Here is a 17,967-nt window from a genome sequence, read left to right on the forward strand (position 1 = left end):
TTAGGGTAGCTGGGGGCAGGGCTGGGCCATCATTTCACTCTAGACCAGGTCAGTAGCAAATGAAGGCTGTTGTCTCCTCACAGCTGCTGTGTGGCCTGCGTGGAATGAGGTGATGGCTTCCATCCAGTTGCTGGCCAGCTGTCTTCCTCACAACAAGGACCACCACAGTTGGCATTACTTGGCTCTCAGGCTGGCAGCCTCTGCAGGCAGTTCATTGACTCCTCGTCTCTTCTCTCCCTTCCTCTTTCTTCTCGCCTTCATTTATGTTTGCTTCCCCCTCCTTAGATCATTTCCCTTTTTCTTTCCTTCCTCCATTTTCCCTGGGGTGGCCTGAAGAGAGAGGAGAGAGAGAGAGAGAGAGAGCGCAGTGGCAGCTGCTAAGGGCAAAACATTCTCCTTCAGGGCCATTAAGGGACATGCAGAACCAGTGTTGAGACAGAATGCTCAGACATCCCACAGAGCCAGCGTCCTCGGCCCCAGCCCTTGGTTGCTTTGCTTAAGGTATGTTGAAATGAACTCTAGGTTTCTTTCATCCGTGGAGCTTCTCTTTGGAGCACAAGGCAAGGAACAGGCTATGTTTGCAGAATGGATGGACAAACAGGGAATTTTGAGGTATTCAGCGGCTGTGCTCCAAACCCTTCAGCACTAGCCATGCACAGAGACAAGCAGGTGTAACCAGGGGAGGGGGGCCATGCGTCTTTGGGATTCCTTCCTCTGATGAGAGGTGAATTGTTTCTGGAGATCCGGAGAGCAATCACCTTCTTCAACCCCCAGTCGGGACACTCAGCCTGACCCGCCATTTCTGGATTGAAAAATTGTATTTGTTTGAACACCTTTTAATGAAGGAAAATGAAACCCTCATTTTTATTGTTCATTTAACATACATGCACTGGAAGGAATACAATTCGATGACACTAAGACTGTCAGAAAGCCTGCAGCATGTGTGTTTATCCCACAGAATTCTCTAGAAGCTCTTTTGCTCATTCACAATAGGGCAAGGAGGTCGTAGTGATGGCTGTCATCCTTGAAATTTCTGGTTTATCTGCTTTCGGTTGATTGAACTCCATTTTCTTAATTTCAATTAAGAATTAAAAAAGTAGACTAAAGGAAGTCTTGCCATTCCTACAACCATGGTTTTCCCAAGCAGAAGGCAATGTTAGGACTTGTTCTTTTATTATGAGAAGAGAAATAAAATTGAAACAATTCATAAGGCTTCTGGACTTTTCTTTTATTCTCCATGCATTTGACCTAGGCTGCCTTTCATAGGAATTAAGCCCTGCGTGCATCATTTTATATGGAAAACTCAAGCCATGGTCCACACATTGGTTTACATTTAACTCATTGCAATGTTGATTACAAAAATACCTTCATGACCAAGAATCTAAGCTCTTCAAATGATCTAGGAACATGAGCTCCAATGATACAAAGAAGCGAAGTCCCAGAAAACCTATGAAATTTAGAAGGTAAGAGAAAGGAAAAGTGCTTTTTGTGAGGGTTTTGTTTCCTGTAGAGTTCACCAGGACCACTAAGACAGTCATGAAGGAAAGAGGTGAAGTTCAGAGTTGGGGAAAATATCCCAGCACCAGCTCTGATTCTGTAACCTTGGGGATCCACTTTCTTTTGTCTGTGTGATGGGACTAATCATACTCAAGGTTGTCTTTATTTAATGGACGTAAATATTCAGAGTGCTAAATATTCATAATAATAAGCACCTGTGAACAAGATACACACACACAGATATGGCTTTGGAGAAACACTATTTCTAGAATGGACAAATGGTCTAATTATCAGCTCAAAGAATGTTTTCTTAATTGAACCATTTAGAAAGGATGCTAGAGTTTTTGGAAGAACAATACCAGGTGTCCTATCTGTTCTCATCTGGATTCTGAGGGGGAAAAGAAGCCAGGAAAGGAGTTCGTGGTACGGCTGCAATGGAGTCACAATTCTGACCGACAATGGGATATGATTTGAAGTCTGCCTTTCCGAGTAAATGGATTCATCTTCTACTGGCCCATTTCTACTGTGTGACAAGTATACCTCCTGCCTGACAGGTCTGAGGGAGAATGCGCCTACAGCTGCAGAGGTCTCTCTCCCTCTGAAAATCCCTGACTTGACAAACAGGGCAGAATCAGTATCTGAAAAGGGGCGTGATTTTCAGAATTAGAAATTTGTTGTCATTGTTGACAGGGCCTTCGTCTAGCACTATAGCTTCTCCATTGGCATTTAAAATATATTATTGCCTCTTTCACTTTTTCCCCCCCATAAGAACATTGATGCATCCCATAAGGACATTAGTGATATGGAGAAAATGGAGTACATGAATATTATGTATACATTAGCAATGTCCTTTGTCCAACCATATATTCTAATTGTAGGAAAAAATCATTTTCATATGCTTTATATGAGTTTTTCTTAGTTCTAAAGTCTTTGAAGAAAATGTATTATTCGTGCTCGGTGCCATTGATTCAGGTTCAACTCAGCCACGCTACAAACAACAGCATGACTGACACGCTGTCTAGTCCTATGCGGGCCTCACGATCCCTGCCATGTTTGACCCATTATTACAGCCATTGGTGTCAAGCCATTTCATTAGGATCTTTCTCTTTGTTTTTTCTCCAACCCTCTATTTTACCAAGCTTCATGGCAGTCCTTCATTCGGGACTGGTCCCTCTTAATAACATGCCCAAAGTATGTGAAATGAAGTCTTGCCAGCCTTGATTCTAAGGAGCATCCTCGCAGTACTTCTTCAATGCTGAATTTATTTTTTCTTCTGGCAATCCATGGTATATTCAATATTCAAAGACATTAGTTTATTGTCAGTCGTCTTTCCTCATTGTTGAACTTCCCCATGCATTCAGGACAGTGAAAGTCCAATGGCTTGGATCAGGTGCACCCGATTTCTCAAGCAGACATCTCTGTTTGTTAATATACTACATGAGTCTTTTGCAGCAGACTTACCCAAGGCAATTTGTCAGTTGATTCTAGTATGTTCTTTCATTCTTACTGCTGCTTTTATGAGTGTTGATTATATAAAACTTTCAATGATTGTTGATCCAAGTAAAATAACTACCTCAGTCTTTTCTCTGATGGTCATGATGACTCATATTAGTCTAGTTGTGAGAAGTGTTGCTTTCTTTATGTTAAAGTGTAGTCTATACTGAAGGTTGTAGTCTCGGTCAAATTTCATAGGTGTTTGACACAATGGCTGTTTGAGTGGATTGTGATAAGAGATGTAAGAGCCCCCAATGAAATGATTTGTTTTAAATTCAGAGGCATTTAGGTCCACTTCACTTTCAACAAGCAAGCTGTGTCATCTGCTGTCCTACGCTTTCAACCAAGATCCATCTGACATCAGCAATGGTCTCCATCAATCTGTTTCCTCTTCTGGATGTGACTTGCATTTCTGTCAGCTCCCTGTAGATATATTGCATCAGCCATGTATAAAATTATCTTCAGCAGAGTTTTACTTGCATGTGAAATTATATTATTGTCCTATAGTTTCCATAGCCCTTGGGTCCCATTTCAATGGAATAGGCATACACAAAGGGGCTTCAAAATGTCCATGGGAAAAATACCTTTTCTTTTAATTTCATTTTTTCCCTTGAACTTTTGGAATCACTTCTATGAAACGCTGCCAGACAGTTGGCCAGGTAGCTTTCTTGCAGATTTCTTGCCCAAGACAAGTAAATCCTCTCAAGGTTTCACAGATTTGTTGAAATATCTCAGTTGGTATCCAGCGGTGGGGGTTATGTCCATGAGAGTCATACCCAGACCTGTGGAGTTGTAGAATTTCAGGGCAGCCCTGTCACATATTGTATAGGAATGGTGCCCCCTAGCGTGCAGCAATGTAGAGGCTCTCTCTCTCTGTCCCACCGATTCATTCATTCAGTACCTCCTCACTTAGCTTACCATGTATGAGATATTGTTCTCAGTGCTGGGCAGAGAACAGAGACCAAAGGGGACAAGAACCCCTGGCTTCAGGGAACTTAAAGATCTTTACTTTCAATTATTAAATTAAAAAAATTAAAAAAGGAAGAAAAGCCAAAAAGGACCATGCCAGCCAAGCAAAATTCATTAGCATGCAGAATTTGGCTCCTGGGCCCGCCAATTAATGACCCTGCTCTATGCTTTTAAATTATGTCTGTAACCTTGGGGCTTTTAACCACAGGGACAAAGTACAGCAATGTACTGACCACAGGTTTGCATCCACAGCTTAGCTCATGCTCAATTCAATGAGAGCTTTGTATACACAGAAAAATCAGTTAATTAATTTTCAATTAAAATTTTATACTCCCAACCCAGTATCTGTACTTGTCACTCCTTCTTCCAAGAAAACTTAATTCCTCGAGGTGGTCTGCTACGTGAGGGTGGAAAGCTAGGATGCAGTGGGGTAATGGCATTCGGTCAAAACTTTGTCTGTCTGGCTCCTTGTCCCGGACACTGATGGGAGAGGGAGACCATGGAGTGAGGGTCAAATTGAACCAACTCAAAGTGTTATCTAAGCATCTAGAAATTTAATTAATTTCTGGGGTCATGTAAAAATGAGGATTCCCTAAAGGATTAGAGCTCTAAATGATTTTGCTAACAGAAGTAGGGGAGGTACAGCATTCACAAACCTCTCCTACAAAGAATTTATTTCTCAGTCTATTGGTATCTTACTGAATTTCAATGGAATGTCTGCATAGACTCAAAATAGAGCTAAAAGAAGGTTTCTAGTCACCTAGGTACTGCTATGTCTGGAGGATTTTTTCCCCTTTTTGCACTGGAAGCTTCAGTAAAAAGGAAGAGAACTTGTATTAAGTTACTGCAAGAAGCTTTCCAGAAATGCTAGAATGGTGCTCAAGTCATTTAAAAGTTTTCCTCCCACCCCCCTCTGCCTTTTCTTAAATAAGATCATGACTCAAAAATATTTAAAGAACCGAGGTCACCAATCGAATGAAGGGAGAGTCTCAGTCTAAAGGTATAAACACTGCAGGTCAGTATGCACACATCCCCCTATACACAGCAAAGGGATCTGTTCTTTTCCACACTCCTCCTAAGTGAACAACAATAATCATCAGAAGAGGGGGGAGGAACTTAATCTTCACATTATATTCAAGTACATTTCTCAAAGTTTGGGAGCATTTCCTAAGAGCTGTCAAAGGTATTATTATTATTATTTTCTTCTCTCTCTTTCTCTTTAAATCACAAAGCAAAATTCCACTGTCTCTACACCCCCGCCCTCCCCGTTCTTAAAAAAAAAAAGTTGTTGAGTTTTGCTTTTCTATTCACCGCAGTCCTGGCCAAAGTAAAGCCCTCGTTCTCAATGACGTCAAGATCTTTACCAAGATTAGGCTTTCGTTTCTCTGTTGCAGCAATTAGCCAGGGAAGGTATAAAAGGCTTCAGGGAGCCTCACTGGCTGCAGAGAGGCAGTCTGCACCACAGACAGATAGCAGGACGGGAAAGCCAGAGGGAGGGAGGAAGGAAGAGCCAGCCGTTCCTGGGGCAGTGAGAGGGTGAGACAGGCTGGGCGGAGACAGAAAGTGTGTGTGAAACGGAGTCAAGAAAGAAAAAAAGAAAAAGAAAAAAAAGCCCTTAAAGTACATTTTGTAAACTGGAAATTTCAGAAACAAGCTACATTTAAAGAACATAGAGGCAATGAAAAGCTAAAGAAAAATTTGCCATCTTTGCCACCGTCTCTCTCATAGGTGCTTGGAACTGAAAGTAGAACTATTTGTCTTGAACGGACTCAGGGAGGGATAACTGGATTAGGGACAGGCACGCCGGTTGTTGCGTGTGTGTGTGTTTTGTTTTGTTTTTTCTTCTAAAAAAACAAAACATCTAAAGTCCCGAAGCAAAAAAAAAAAGGCAGCCGCTCCGAATTGAATGAATTGATGGGTACACTCCAACTACTGGGCCAGAGAGACTGAGCATGGTCTTGCCATTGCTGCTTCTTTGAAAGAAGAGACAACTCGGGTTTCCTTTTAATTTAGTTTTTCTCCTTCTCCACCCCCATCACCCCCCCTTACCTCCCCCCACCCCCTCGATTGCCACCCCCCTTTTAAATAAGAGGGTGAAGGGGAGCCAGCACGCACAAGGGAACTGATTCAGGAGGCAGAGAAGATGGGCATCCTGAGCGTAGACTTGCTGATCACGCTGCAGATTCTGCCAGTTTTTTTCTCCAACTGCCTCTTCCTGGCGCTCTATGACTCAGTCCTTCTGCTCAAGCACGTGATGCTGCTGTTGAGCCGCTCCAAGTCCACTCGCGGAGAGTGGCGGCGCATGCTGACCTCAGAGGGACTGCGCTGCGTCTGGAAGAGTTTCCTCCTTGATGCCTACAAACAGGTGAGCTGGGCTGTTCGGCTGACGCCTGGTTCCCAGGCCACCAAGGTCCAGTGGGGAACAGTGGGAACTGGAGGCCACCAGGAACACTGGGGTGAGAACTGGGGACCTTCATCTGGGAGCCTGCTGGCTCTGCTGCAGAGGGAGCCAGCGGTGTGTCCTTCCAACACCTGCCATGTGGGTTAGGTCTGGGATGACAGATTAAACCATTATGAGAGAGAGAGAGAGGAAGAGAGAGAGAGCAAGATCTCGGTAATGACGGTCATGCATGTCTGTCTGTAATTCGGGTAGTAAGAGGATATTTGTGCTACTGGAATCACTTGGGGGGATGCCAGGAAATGTATGGCTAGGGGGATAGAGCCACTGTATTGATTCCACTGTTGTCATCCAGGGGAATTTTGAGGGTTGGCGGGGTGTGAGCCAAGGCGCCTGGGAAAAGGCTGTTCTTTCCAGGAGACAGACACTGCCCAGAAAGCTGGACTCCAAACTTCCAGGGAGTTAAGAATGTGGTTATAACCTGTGTATTTGGCATCACAGTTGCTTCGTTTCTGGTAGAGATAAGAGTTAATGTGAACCAAGTGCTGATGTGGATTTGAACCCGGTTACCCGGCTAACTGGCATTCAGTGAGTAGAGACCAGGGAGCTGGCTGTCAGAAACTCAGACTTCAGAAGAGAAGCCAAAGAAGCTGTTGTTGCTCAAAAGAAAAATCAGCTGTTATGGAAAGAACAGAAGGGTCGATGGTGCCTTACACTCTCAAGGGTGGTCGTTCTACGAGTGCTTGAGAACTGGGGCAGGAGATTCGTGTACCTGCAGAGATAAGAGTTCCCAGTAGCTGTTCCCTCAAAGCTGGAGGTTGCTGATCTTTGTTTCTAGGTGAACAGGGCTGAAGCTGCAGCCTTTCCATTGTGTGGAGATATCGGGGGAACATCTTCACCCTAGATCTTAAGGGGCCGAGAGCACCTTGCGGGCACAGGTTATCTGTTGGCCTCCTTCCCGACTGCTGTCTGACTCCTGAAGTTTCCTGGACTGGAGGGACTAACTTACTTAGCAAATGCTGCGAGCAAAGCCGATCATCTGGGTTTAACCTCACAGTGTTCGGGGCTTTGCTCCGGGTGCCAGGGAAAGGAGGCCAGAGGAAGGTGGGAGAGATGTTCAATGAAGAAGGGTAGTGTAGGCAGGCATGGCCACCACCACCACTGTTAGAGGAAGTCACTTCTACCTCATGGAGACTCATGGAGAGAGCATTGTACTCTAATAGGGCTTTCACTGGCTGATTTCAGGGAAACTCAAAAGAGGTGAGATACAGAGCATCCTCTATAAAGAAATATTAGAAAAATCAAGCAAAATGCACCAAGAAAGAAAAAGAAGTAACTTTTAGACATAAGAAAAATTCAGGGTAGTGTTGTTCTACTGAAAATCAATGAAGTGTCTAAGAAGAAAAGATCGACTTTGAATTGGAAAGTTTTCCTACAATACATGTTCCTATTCTTGAGAGTGAGCTTCAGGGCATTTGTAGTTGGGATCCCAAAGACATGTGAATAACACAAGCTCTTATTCGTAAGTACATATTGGTTAATAAGAAGATTAACCAATGCTCACCTTTCTAACAGAAAACGCATGCCCGTCTGGGGACGGTAGTGGGAGATATTGAGAGCACCACTTTCATGCCACAAGTGTATACATTCCATGGGACAACTGTCTGTCTTGTGTTCCGGGTGGGGATTTAGAGGGCAGATAGGTATGTGTGCACACAAGTGTTCTGGTGGTGAAATGGTTAAGCCTCCAGCTGCTAATCAAACATTCCTAGTTGTAACCGATCCAGGGACTCTAGGGGAGAGGACTTGAAGGTCTGCTATCTGTTCCCATAAAGGTGATGTTCTAGAAAACCCTGACGAGCAGTGCCACTGGGATCCATCGGAGTCAAAGCCCAACGATGACAAGGCATACATCAGTATGTCGGGCATATGACTGATGGGGAGACTTCTCTGCCTTAATGGGCATTTTATGTGCTTGGGTGTTGGTTTCTTTTTGTGAAAAATTGTCCTAAGACAGTGTCATAAGACAATGACTCTGGCTTATGAGGAAAAATCGTTTCCCGGGAAAGTTTGACGTACATGTCTACATACATGTCATCTGTCCCGCAAGCAGTCAGGACAGTAATGTTCCCACCAAAGTTAGATGGGCTTGTTGCCCTCTCCTCAGCAGTTCAGTGAAGCAAGAAAAGAAAACCCAGCAAGAAACCTCCGTAGTAAACATTGTTATGTATTTCTGTTAATAAACGTACCGTGTTTCATTGTGTTGCAATATTTTATTGTTCATCTTCCTGGAATTGGGAAGGATGAGTGATTTGTTCTCGCCTTTTGACTATGGTTTGTATATTCCGTTGATGATGTCATTATGCTTGCTCTTAATGGTTTCAGGGGTCCTCAAACTATAGCCGGCGGGACATTGATCCGGCCCGCCAGGTGTTTTTACCCCATTTGTTTTTTTACTTCAAAATAATATATGTGCAGTGTACATAGGAGTTTTTTCATAGGTTTTTTTTTAAAGACTATAGTCCGGCCCTCCAACGGGTCTGAGGGACATTGAACTAGCCCCCTGTTTTAAAAAGTTTGAGGACCCCTGGATAGCCCCCACGAGAAGATGCATCAAGGACTCATGTATTCAGAGACAAGACCGCCCTGGGTGTGCAAGAGATGGACACAGGGTAGATATAGCTTGCACTGATTTTTGGTTTCCCTCTATCTCCAAGTATGTCAAGGGTGGTGGTAGCTTGTGGTGCCATGCGAGGCTCACTCACACCCTCTGAAACAGGTTGAACTATTTCCTGATAGTTCTTGTCATCTGTGGCACTGTCTCTGGGCGTTGCCATTGCTAGAGATACATTGGAAGAGATTCCTTTTGAAATTACATCACAGTATTTCATAATCCTGACTTGCATTATTCTAGCGCTGGCACCCTCGAAGCAAAGTTGGCCAAGGATGTGGGGTGTGTGTACATGTGATACAGTAAAGCAAGCCATTTAAAACGCTCCTTGTCATCGACTGTCGGGTCACTTAGACAGAGATTCAGAGAAAGTAGAATCAAAGAATTATCTCTCATAAGAAGTAACAAAGACTTTTTTTTAAACGAGTAAGCTGAAACAAAGGTGCATTTGTTAGAATGCTAAACGGGATTGGAAATTAACTGTATAGAGAAGCTTTGAAGGAGAATTTGGGTTCAGTTAGAAGAAATCCCACACATAATTTTGATTGAAAGAAGGTCTGAAGAAACTTGTGAATGATTGAGAGGTGAATAACAGATATTTGTGATTTAAGTTTCCTTAGTCAAGATCATGCTTCTGAAACACTGCCTCCTTATGCTGGTGCCCAGTGACTCTTAGTATGCAACCAGTATGCAAACTGCCCTGTCTGGGAGCCTGGCTCCTGCCTAGATGAAGTGTAGAGCACAGGATAGATGCTGACAAGTAGTTTAGTTTCTGCACACAGAATATTGCGGTGGCACAGAACACATATTCGTTTAAACATGTAATTTTGGTTTTGAAAGGGTCTCTTTAACATTCCCCTCCTCCTCTTCAGTCACCTCAAGCCTCCAGACGCTACTTTCTACAATAGAAAACGGCCCTTTTCAGAGAGAAGCAGTCCCAAGAGTACACAGAGAAGGCCACAGCCAGAGCCTGTCCAATACGTGGGTGAAACACTGGGAAATGATGGGGCTTGCAGCTAGATTTTCAAGGCGCAGATCTGAACAACAGCAACTGAAAGGGAATTGAGCACAGACCAAAGCCTCGGTTGGTTGGTCCCTAGCCATTCCACTCAGATTTACTTGGCTCATCTCACTGTAAATTGCTTACCAATGACCTAGCCATGTTTGTATGGCTGGTCAGAATGTCAAAGAATTTGAAGATTCCTGGTAACTAATTAGGCCATTTCTTGGCTTTAGATAGACAGGAATACGTATAAAACTTCTTCTGCTGCACACTTAGCTCCAATTCCTTTATCATTACTTTACTTTCTATCTATCGTGAGATGAGGTGATATTATGGTGTCTAAAAGCCTTTCTCAGGCTGAGGAAAAGAAAACAAAGTCAGAAGTCTCTATTCTATTTTCTGCTCCTACTTGATGAACAACTCGTTCTTTTTCCTCCTTTGCCCTGCATTCCACGATCCACATGCTCAGGCAGTACTATCCTTTAGTCTCATTCACTGGACGCCGTCAGTACAAGGAGTCCATCCGCCAGGCAGTCAAATGTATATACTTGCAATATATTTATGCTCATGCTCATATTCACAACTATAGCTAGAGCAACACTTGAGCTTGTCCTACTGATGGCCCCTGCTGTGAAAATGTGAGCCTTTAATTTATCATTGTCCTTTGCTGGTGTTGTGCTGATGCTATTACAAAAACACAAGAAAGGCCAACTGTAAGAGTGTGCAGATGAGAACGATAAAAGTCCATGATGACGATATCACATTTTATGTGTGTCCTTTCTGATCCTTGTAAAATAAAAGGAACCTTTGGGAACATTGGAACTTCAAGGCCAATGATGCTTGAATTTTAGTGGAAATGATGCTGCTTGTGTTTGGGCATTAAATACCGGGCAGGGTTCTCTTTAGAGCAGCAAGTGCTGGCAGGGAAAGAGGTACCGACCTAATTACTCTTCCACAAGAGTAAAAAATGCCTTTTGAATGCCTCTTTGGCAAATATGTCTCATTAAGGACAAAACCCAAACACAACCCCTCTAAGAAGGAGAAATTAAGATGATAGGTAACTTGTGGCCAGGAGACTTTCTGTGCCACTGTGGGAAATTAAAACAAAGTTCGGGAGTACCAGGGGATACCTTGTTTTTGTTGAGCCTCTTTCCTGCAGCCTAAATGTTATTATGGGACCAACTTTATTTTCTTCATCATTTTGGCTCTTTGTCAAGGAATGCTTTGCTCCTGGGGACAGCAAGGAATCTTCCATCATTGAAGACAATGATGAGTCTCCTATTCCATCTCTGCAGGGTGCATTTCAGAGCCAACCAAGAAATCCTCCCTTTGAAACTCTGGTCAAAGGAGAAATTGGATGTTCATGGTGATCAAATGAGAAGATGGAACATGCACACTAATACCCTTTGAAAGGATTGGCTTTAGATTTTTAGTTTAAAGAAAGCCACCATTCTTAATTTGTTTATTGATTACTGCTAAATTGTCTATTGATTACTAAAATATTTTGTTGATTGATTGCTACTAAATTGTCTTCTATCAGAGATGAACAAATTGTGTGTGTGTGTGTGTGTGTGTGTGTGTGTGTGTGTGTGTGTGTAGAGCCCTGTTGGTGCAGCAATGAAGTGACAGGCTGCTGACCGAAAGGTCATTTCTTCCAACCCACCGGCCACTGTATCGGAGAAACCTGTGGCGGCCTGTTTTTGCCAGGATTCAGCGCCTTGGAAACTCGAGGGAGCAGTTCTATTCAGTCTTTTAGGGTCATGATGACTTGGAACCAATGCAGCAGCAATAAGTTTAAATTTTATATTTTAACAGATGGTGCTTGAAGAAGCAGATACCTGGTCTACTCACACATAGGCTTATGATTGTGTGTGTGTGTATTCCCTCTCCATTTTATTATTAGGATATAGATGCATTGTCTCATGAATAAGGATATTCATTTATGGCATTCCAGTCTGCAGTCAAATCCCTGGGCTGCTCAAGAAAAAAAAGAGAATTGGCCACATTTGTTTTTATGCACTGACCTCCAGAGATCGTCAGAATCAGAGAGAATGATGGATGTTGATTATGGTAGGAATTCCCAGGAGGATGCTAGGACTCGTGTTTCTAAATTATCTGTCCCCATGCACTAAAAAAATGACTATATTTATAGCAAGTAAAGGTTAGTGTTCAGTGTAAAGCACTTTGCTGACTCCTACTTAAAATGATAACAACTACTATTTGTTCAATGATTCATTAAAGGTTTTTTTAAAGATTTTTCAACAAAATGTGAACGACCCCCATACATTTGCATTTTTTCACTTCTAAGTTTTAAACTTAGAATGATAATGAGGTACTTACCTTAAATTTTCTATGACAAACCAGTCTGTTTGTATTTTGGAAAGAATTCTGTTGCTAAACCGTGCCCTGTCCCTAGAGAAAGTGTAATACGCTTTACCTTTCCAAGAAAAGTAACTGCAGGTAATCAGAGAGTCAACTGTGACTGAGCCATGTATTAGATTATTCAGGCCGGTGAATCAGGAATAGTACAAGGATCAACTGATCTGCTAATATTAGAGTTCAGAGGTCATGGCCTGTTAAACATGATCACTCACAGGTCTCAAAAATCACTCCCCAAAGCAGATGAGTATATTGACCTGCTCAGACTCACTCCATCGAGCCGATGCCGCCTCAGTGCACCCCTCTAAGAAGGGATCGAGCTGCCCTCCTGTCAGTCCTTGAGACTTCAAGTGTTGGTGGGAGTAGAAAGTCTCCTCTTTCTCCTGTGGAGTGGCTGGTGATTTCGAACTACTGACCTGAGATTAGTAGCCCAATGAATAACCACTGTTCTACCTGGGCTACAATCCTTTATTTCTACAACCCAGACATAGTTTTCTCCCTAGATGGGCTACTTACTTAATAAGAATTGGCTGCAGGAGTAAATTAATTCATAATCATCTGTCACCAGCCTTCAGAACTTATCACAATATCCCGGCAAACACAGCACAGCAGTGCTTTAAAAAAATGGCTTTCCTCACATCATTATTGCTATTTTAAAAGTGGGTATTTAAAGAGAAGATGATAATGGTATCAACAACCTAAATTTATAAGGAACTTCAAAAAGAACCCATAGATTAAAAGGCTTAGAGCATTTTGAAGTGCTCTCTTAAAATGTTTAACTATTTCAACCCCTTGGATATGAATGAAGCTCATATTAAAATATCCACTTAAAATTAGTGTATTAGATTTCTCTGCTCTTATTAGCAAACTAACCAAGAAAAATTAATAGTAGTGGAATAAACTACCCCCCACCCCAGTGGTGACTGAAAGTCAAGTGCTCTAATTTAAATCATACCAAGAGCTGATTTTTCCAAGAACAACACATTTTTAATGTTGAAAAGAAAGCCAATAAGCATTATTTTCAGCCAGGGTTCTAAACTGGTCCATTCTGGTTTGACCCCTACTGAGAATTTCCTTTCCACCCCAGGTACATTGACTCATACAGTATAGTTTTTAAAAGAACTCCAGATATTTTCTGTGTATCCATCCGGGTTATGGAAGGGTCACCTGAGCATCTTTTTAAACTGTAAGCTCCGATTGAGTATATTTGGAGTGGAAATACCAATTCTCTGTAGGCGGTTGAACCAGAATGAACTGCTTCATAGCCCTGCTTCTAACTAGCCCTGCTAGGATTTTTCTGAAGCGAGAACAGACTTTAATTCTTTCTCACTAGTTAAAATGAGTTATGGATTAATGTGAGATAGAAGCTTCTGATTAAAAACCCTTGAGTGTATTTTATCAGTTTGGATTGTAGAGTCTTTAGCAATTCACTTCTAATTGACTTCAATTAACAGCAGTGTTATATATGGGTGCATTTACATGAGGAAATAAGTTGATCCTGTTGGTAGTGTTCTGTAATATTAAACATGTTGTATAAAAATCAATTGTACTGCTGTAAGTTGTTCCTGTTACTGGTTTTGATAAACCATTCTAGAAAGAGATCCAAATGTGTTCACTCAAACTGAAGTAATTGGCTCTTTTATGTTGCCTGCTTTTTATTATCAATTTACAGATCCAAATGCCCACAAACTTTTCTCCAATTTACAGTCAACTATTTAAACCATGGGCAATGGGGGCACACAGAACCATCTTCTTCTATACCTCTTTGGCTGGAGTATTTTAGGATTCAGAGGAGCTTTTAGTTGGGAAATCAGAAGTTGCTAATAAGCTATGTGGAGTTTCAGGGTAGCCCAAGTGGGTCAGCACTTGAGTCCCAGCGGAAAGATGGGTGACTTGAACCTCCCCGGAGGCACTTCAGGAAAAGGGTCTGATGGTCTTTGTCTGAAAGGTCACATGTTGAAAACTCTCTAGAGTGGCTCCACTCTGCACACACTGGGTGGCCCTGGATGGAAATGGGCTTGAGAGCACATCATCACAAATAGACCCTACAATATACCTGTTTGCATGTGAACACAGACCCTTGAAAGTAGGATTCTGGAGTAACCAGGCATAGACATGAACAAGGGGGCTATCAAAGTCATGGAAAATGGAATGAAAGGATTAGAGGAATTTTAACATGAACTTTTTGAAGCCCCCTTGTATCTATTCATGTATATATTTATGAAAATGGCTAATTTTAATCATAATAACTGCCATAGTAAACCGTAGCAGAAGAATGCTCCAGGAAGAACACTATATTGAGGGGAGCTTATATCTCTCAGGAAAATATTCTGAAACATGGAATTTCCCAGGAGAACTTATCTTTCCCATAGTGAGTGGCATGTCATATTGAAAATGTATACCCATACAGTGGTTTTTGGCATACAGGGATATTATCCTGATGTTATCTCCCAGGGACAGTCTGAGGATTCAGTCACTTACTCTTTCCCTGCCATTGAGTTGATTTTGACTCATCTGGACCATAGAGGACAGAGTAGAACTGCCCCTGTGGGTTTCTGAAACTGTAACTATTTGGGGGAGTTGACAGCCTTATCTTTGTCCTGTGGCATGGCTGGTGGTTTTGAACTGCTGACCTTGTGGTTAGCAGCCCAACTTGTAGCCTGTTAGCCCTCCAGGACTTCTTCACTATATGAAGAAGATAGGCATAGACATTATTAATGTCATTTTACAGGTAGGAAAACTGAAGCTATGAGGAGGTTCATTGGGAATAGGCCTTCTGATAAATGGAAGACCCCAGGCTTTCTATCGCTTGTCAGGAATAGAGCATATCATCGTCTACTGGTTGAGCTGAAATGGGTTAGGATCATGTAAGAAAAAGATGGTTTGGCCTAAGTACTTTTGAATTCAGAAGTGGAATTCGTAAAAGAGCCACTCTGTCTCGAGCGATAATGTGTCTTAATGTGGACCATTCACTTTTAACTTTTAAAATGAAGTCAATTAATCATGTATTATATAATGTGTGCTAAGCATTGACAGCAAGGTCAAGATAGTAAAGAATACCAGCCTCAACTTAATTATGAAAAACATTAACTGCAGTGCCTTCAGTGATGAAAATAATTACCTTCCGTGGCTGGACAGAATGGAAAATACTTTTATTCTCTTTTGGAACATTCTTTACATTAGCTGTCAGGCTGCCTCTTTACTCAAATCAATATCTGTTTACCACATGCTCAGAAGGAAATACCACATTTGATAGTGCCAGTTGCATTTATTTGGAGGGAGTTGATGAGGCAATCTGTTTAATGTGCCATTCTCTCTTTCTCTCTGTTTTTTGTTTGCCTGTTTAACCGTCAGGTGAAATTAGGCGAAGATGCTCCTAATTCCGGCGTGGTACATGTCTCCAATTTTGAAGGAGGGGGCAATCGAGGACCCGGTGCCCAGGAGAAGACAGCTGATGGAGCCCAGTGCCACCTTCTTGACTTTGCCCGTGCCGAGCGCCCGCTGGTGGTCAACTTTGGCTCAGCCACTTGACCTCCTTTTACAAGTCAGCTGCCAGCCTTCAGCCAACTGGTGGAAGAGTTCTCCTCGGTGGCTGACTTCCTCTTGGTCTACATTGACGAGGCTCATCCTTCAGACGGTTGGGCGGTGCCTGGGGACTCCTCTTCGTCGTTTGAGGTGAAGAAGCACCGGAACCAGGAAGATCGGTGTGCAGCAGCCCACAGGCTCCTGGAGCGGTTCTCCTTGCCGCCCCAGTGCCTTGTGGTTGCTGACCGCATGGACAATAACGCCAACGTCGCCTATGGGGTGGCCTTTGAACGCGTGTGCATTGTGCAGAGCCAGAAGATCGCTTACCTGGGAGGAAAGGGCCCCTTCTGCTATAATCTCCAAGAAGTCCGGTGTTGGCTAGAGAAGAATTTCAGTAAGAGATGAACTCCAGAGTAGCTGGTCAAAGGTATAATTGTCATAGAGCTTATTATTTAAAAACAACAACCACAAAGAAAACATATGTAAAACAAAAAAAAAACGAAGACGTGAATTCAGTTGGATGCCCTCCAGCCGAAGGCCCATTGCATTCCGGAACGCCTGGAAAGTCCACGTTTGAGCACCAGTCATCTAAGGTCTCAGCCCTTCTCTCACAGCAGCCCCATCCCTCTCTTCCTAGTGAGCAGCCTTCCGTGACAAGAGCCCAAGATGGAGAGAAAGAAACCGTGGTTGAGCATGTGTTCGTTCTGCCTTGAGAAACTAGTGATCCAGCTGATGAAGGCTTTGGGATGAGAAGCCGGAAGGGGAAAAAAAACCCCGACAAACTGAATAACTCCTATGTTAGGAACGTTGCTGCCTAGGCTAGGAAGATGGATATTACCCCAGCTTTATTCGGCAAGGATGGAGCCCGACTGGGAAATCTCAAATAGTTACTTATAATGAGTCCTTGAGCTCGGGCCGTGTGGCCAGGACCTCGGTGTTTATTTAACGTGTTGGTGTATTTTCTGCTGCTCCAGTTTCCAGTATGCCAATTCCCTATGCCAGCCTACATGTCTAGAATTAACCAGTTTAGTTACAGAAACCTACAAGGATCCTTCAAGCCCGAGGTTTCGAATGATCGTCTAAGAACTGTGGGTTACTTGCTAGGCAGTTGGAGGAAGGGTTAGATTTACAAAGCAAGAAAGAGGCTGCAGAGATTAGAATGCCTCAGAGGGTTTCACCTGGAGACTGTTAAGAGTGGGCCTAATGTGTTAGCCCCAGAAATACACAAACATACCCACACCCAGAATAAGAAGTTCAACTAAAAATCGCATGAAGAATACAAATCTGGAACTGTGTTTGTTATGCCCTATATGCTCGAGTAGAAGCTGGCCTGAATATCAGCCAAGGCACCTAATTTTACCACAAAAACTGCATTCAAAATGTGCTCAAAAACTCGGCTTATACAGGTGTATACTCTTAGACTGAGAGAGAATGAGGATTTAAAGGGAAAAAAAAAAACCCCACACCTTTCCCATTTCTATTTATGGAACTAAGTTTTGAATTATGTATCTGGTTTGGTTATTACATCCCATGATACCTCTCAAAGGTAAATCCCGTGGGCCCAGTGGTGGGCCTCTATTCCACTCCATTCCTGAAACGATGAAGCGGCCTCACTCATTCCTGGTCTTAGTCTCTATAGCAATGCTTTCACTGAACGTTGAACTGGAATGTGTATATATACACAGGTATATATATATATCAGCTACTATGAGGGATGAGTACCATGGCTAGTCAGCTACTGCCCTATTTTTCCAGAAGAAAATTAGCTATATTGAATGGCAGGTACAAACAAGCAAGGATTTTTCCATTGCAAAAACGGAAAGAATACGTTAGTTTGGGATAATTGGCATCGGTAATTTGGAGGGCTTCGATGTAATAGCTCCCTCTATGGTGTGGAATTTGGTGCCATAGAATTCCACTAATATTTGAATTTGGACTTGGGTTTCCCTAAGGCCTGTTAACTGGCATCTAGACATCTAAGGTGTCTAGGGTGGCTGATTATATATATATATATATATATATATATATATA

At 42.7% G+C, this 17,967-nt stretch overlaps 1 protein-coding gene across 1 annotated transcript; it reads left to right on the plus strand.

The window, feature by feature from the left end:
• Positions 1–6,088: 6,088 nt before the first annotated feature.
• DIO2 (iodothyronine deiodinase 2) lies at positions 6,089–17,380 on the plus strand. Its single transcript, XM_004698747.3, has 2 exons — positions 6,089–6,325; positions 15,766–17,380. Exons 1-2 carry the CDS (start codon positions 6,104–6,106, stop codon positions 16,339–16,341), a joined length of 798 nt encoding a protein of 265 aa, XP_004698804.2. The 5' UTR covers positions 6,089–6,103; the 3' UTR covers positions 16,342–17,380.
• Positions 17,381–17,967: the final 587 nt, after the last annotated feature.

This window comes from Echinops telfairi, unplaced genomic scaffold (genome assembly GCF_000313985.2).
Source record: "Echinops telfairi isolate 266 unplaced genomic scaffold, ASM31398v2 ScPeMD7_18;HRSCAF=68, whole genome shotgun sequence".
NCBI classification, from domain to species: Eukaryota; Metazoa; Chordata; class Mammalia; order Afrosoricida; family Tenrecidae; genus Echinops; species Echinops telfairi.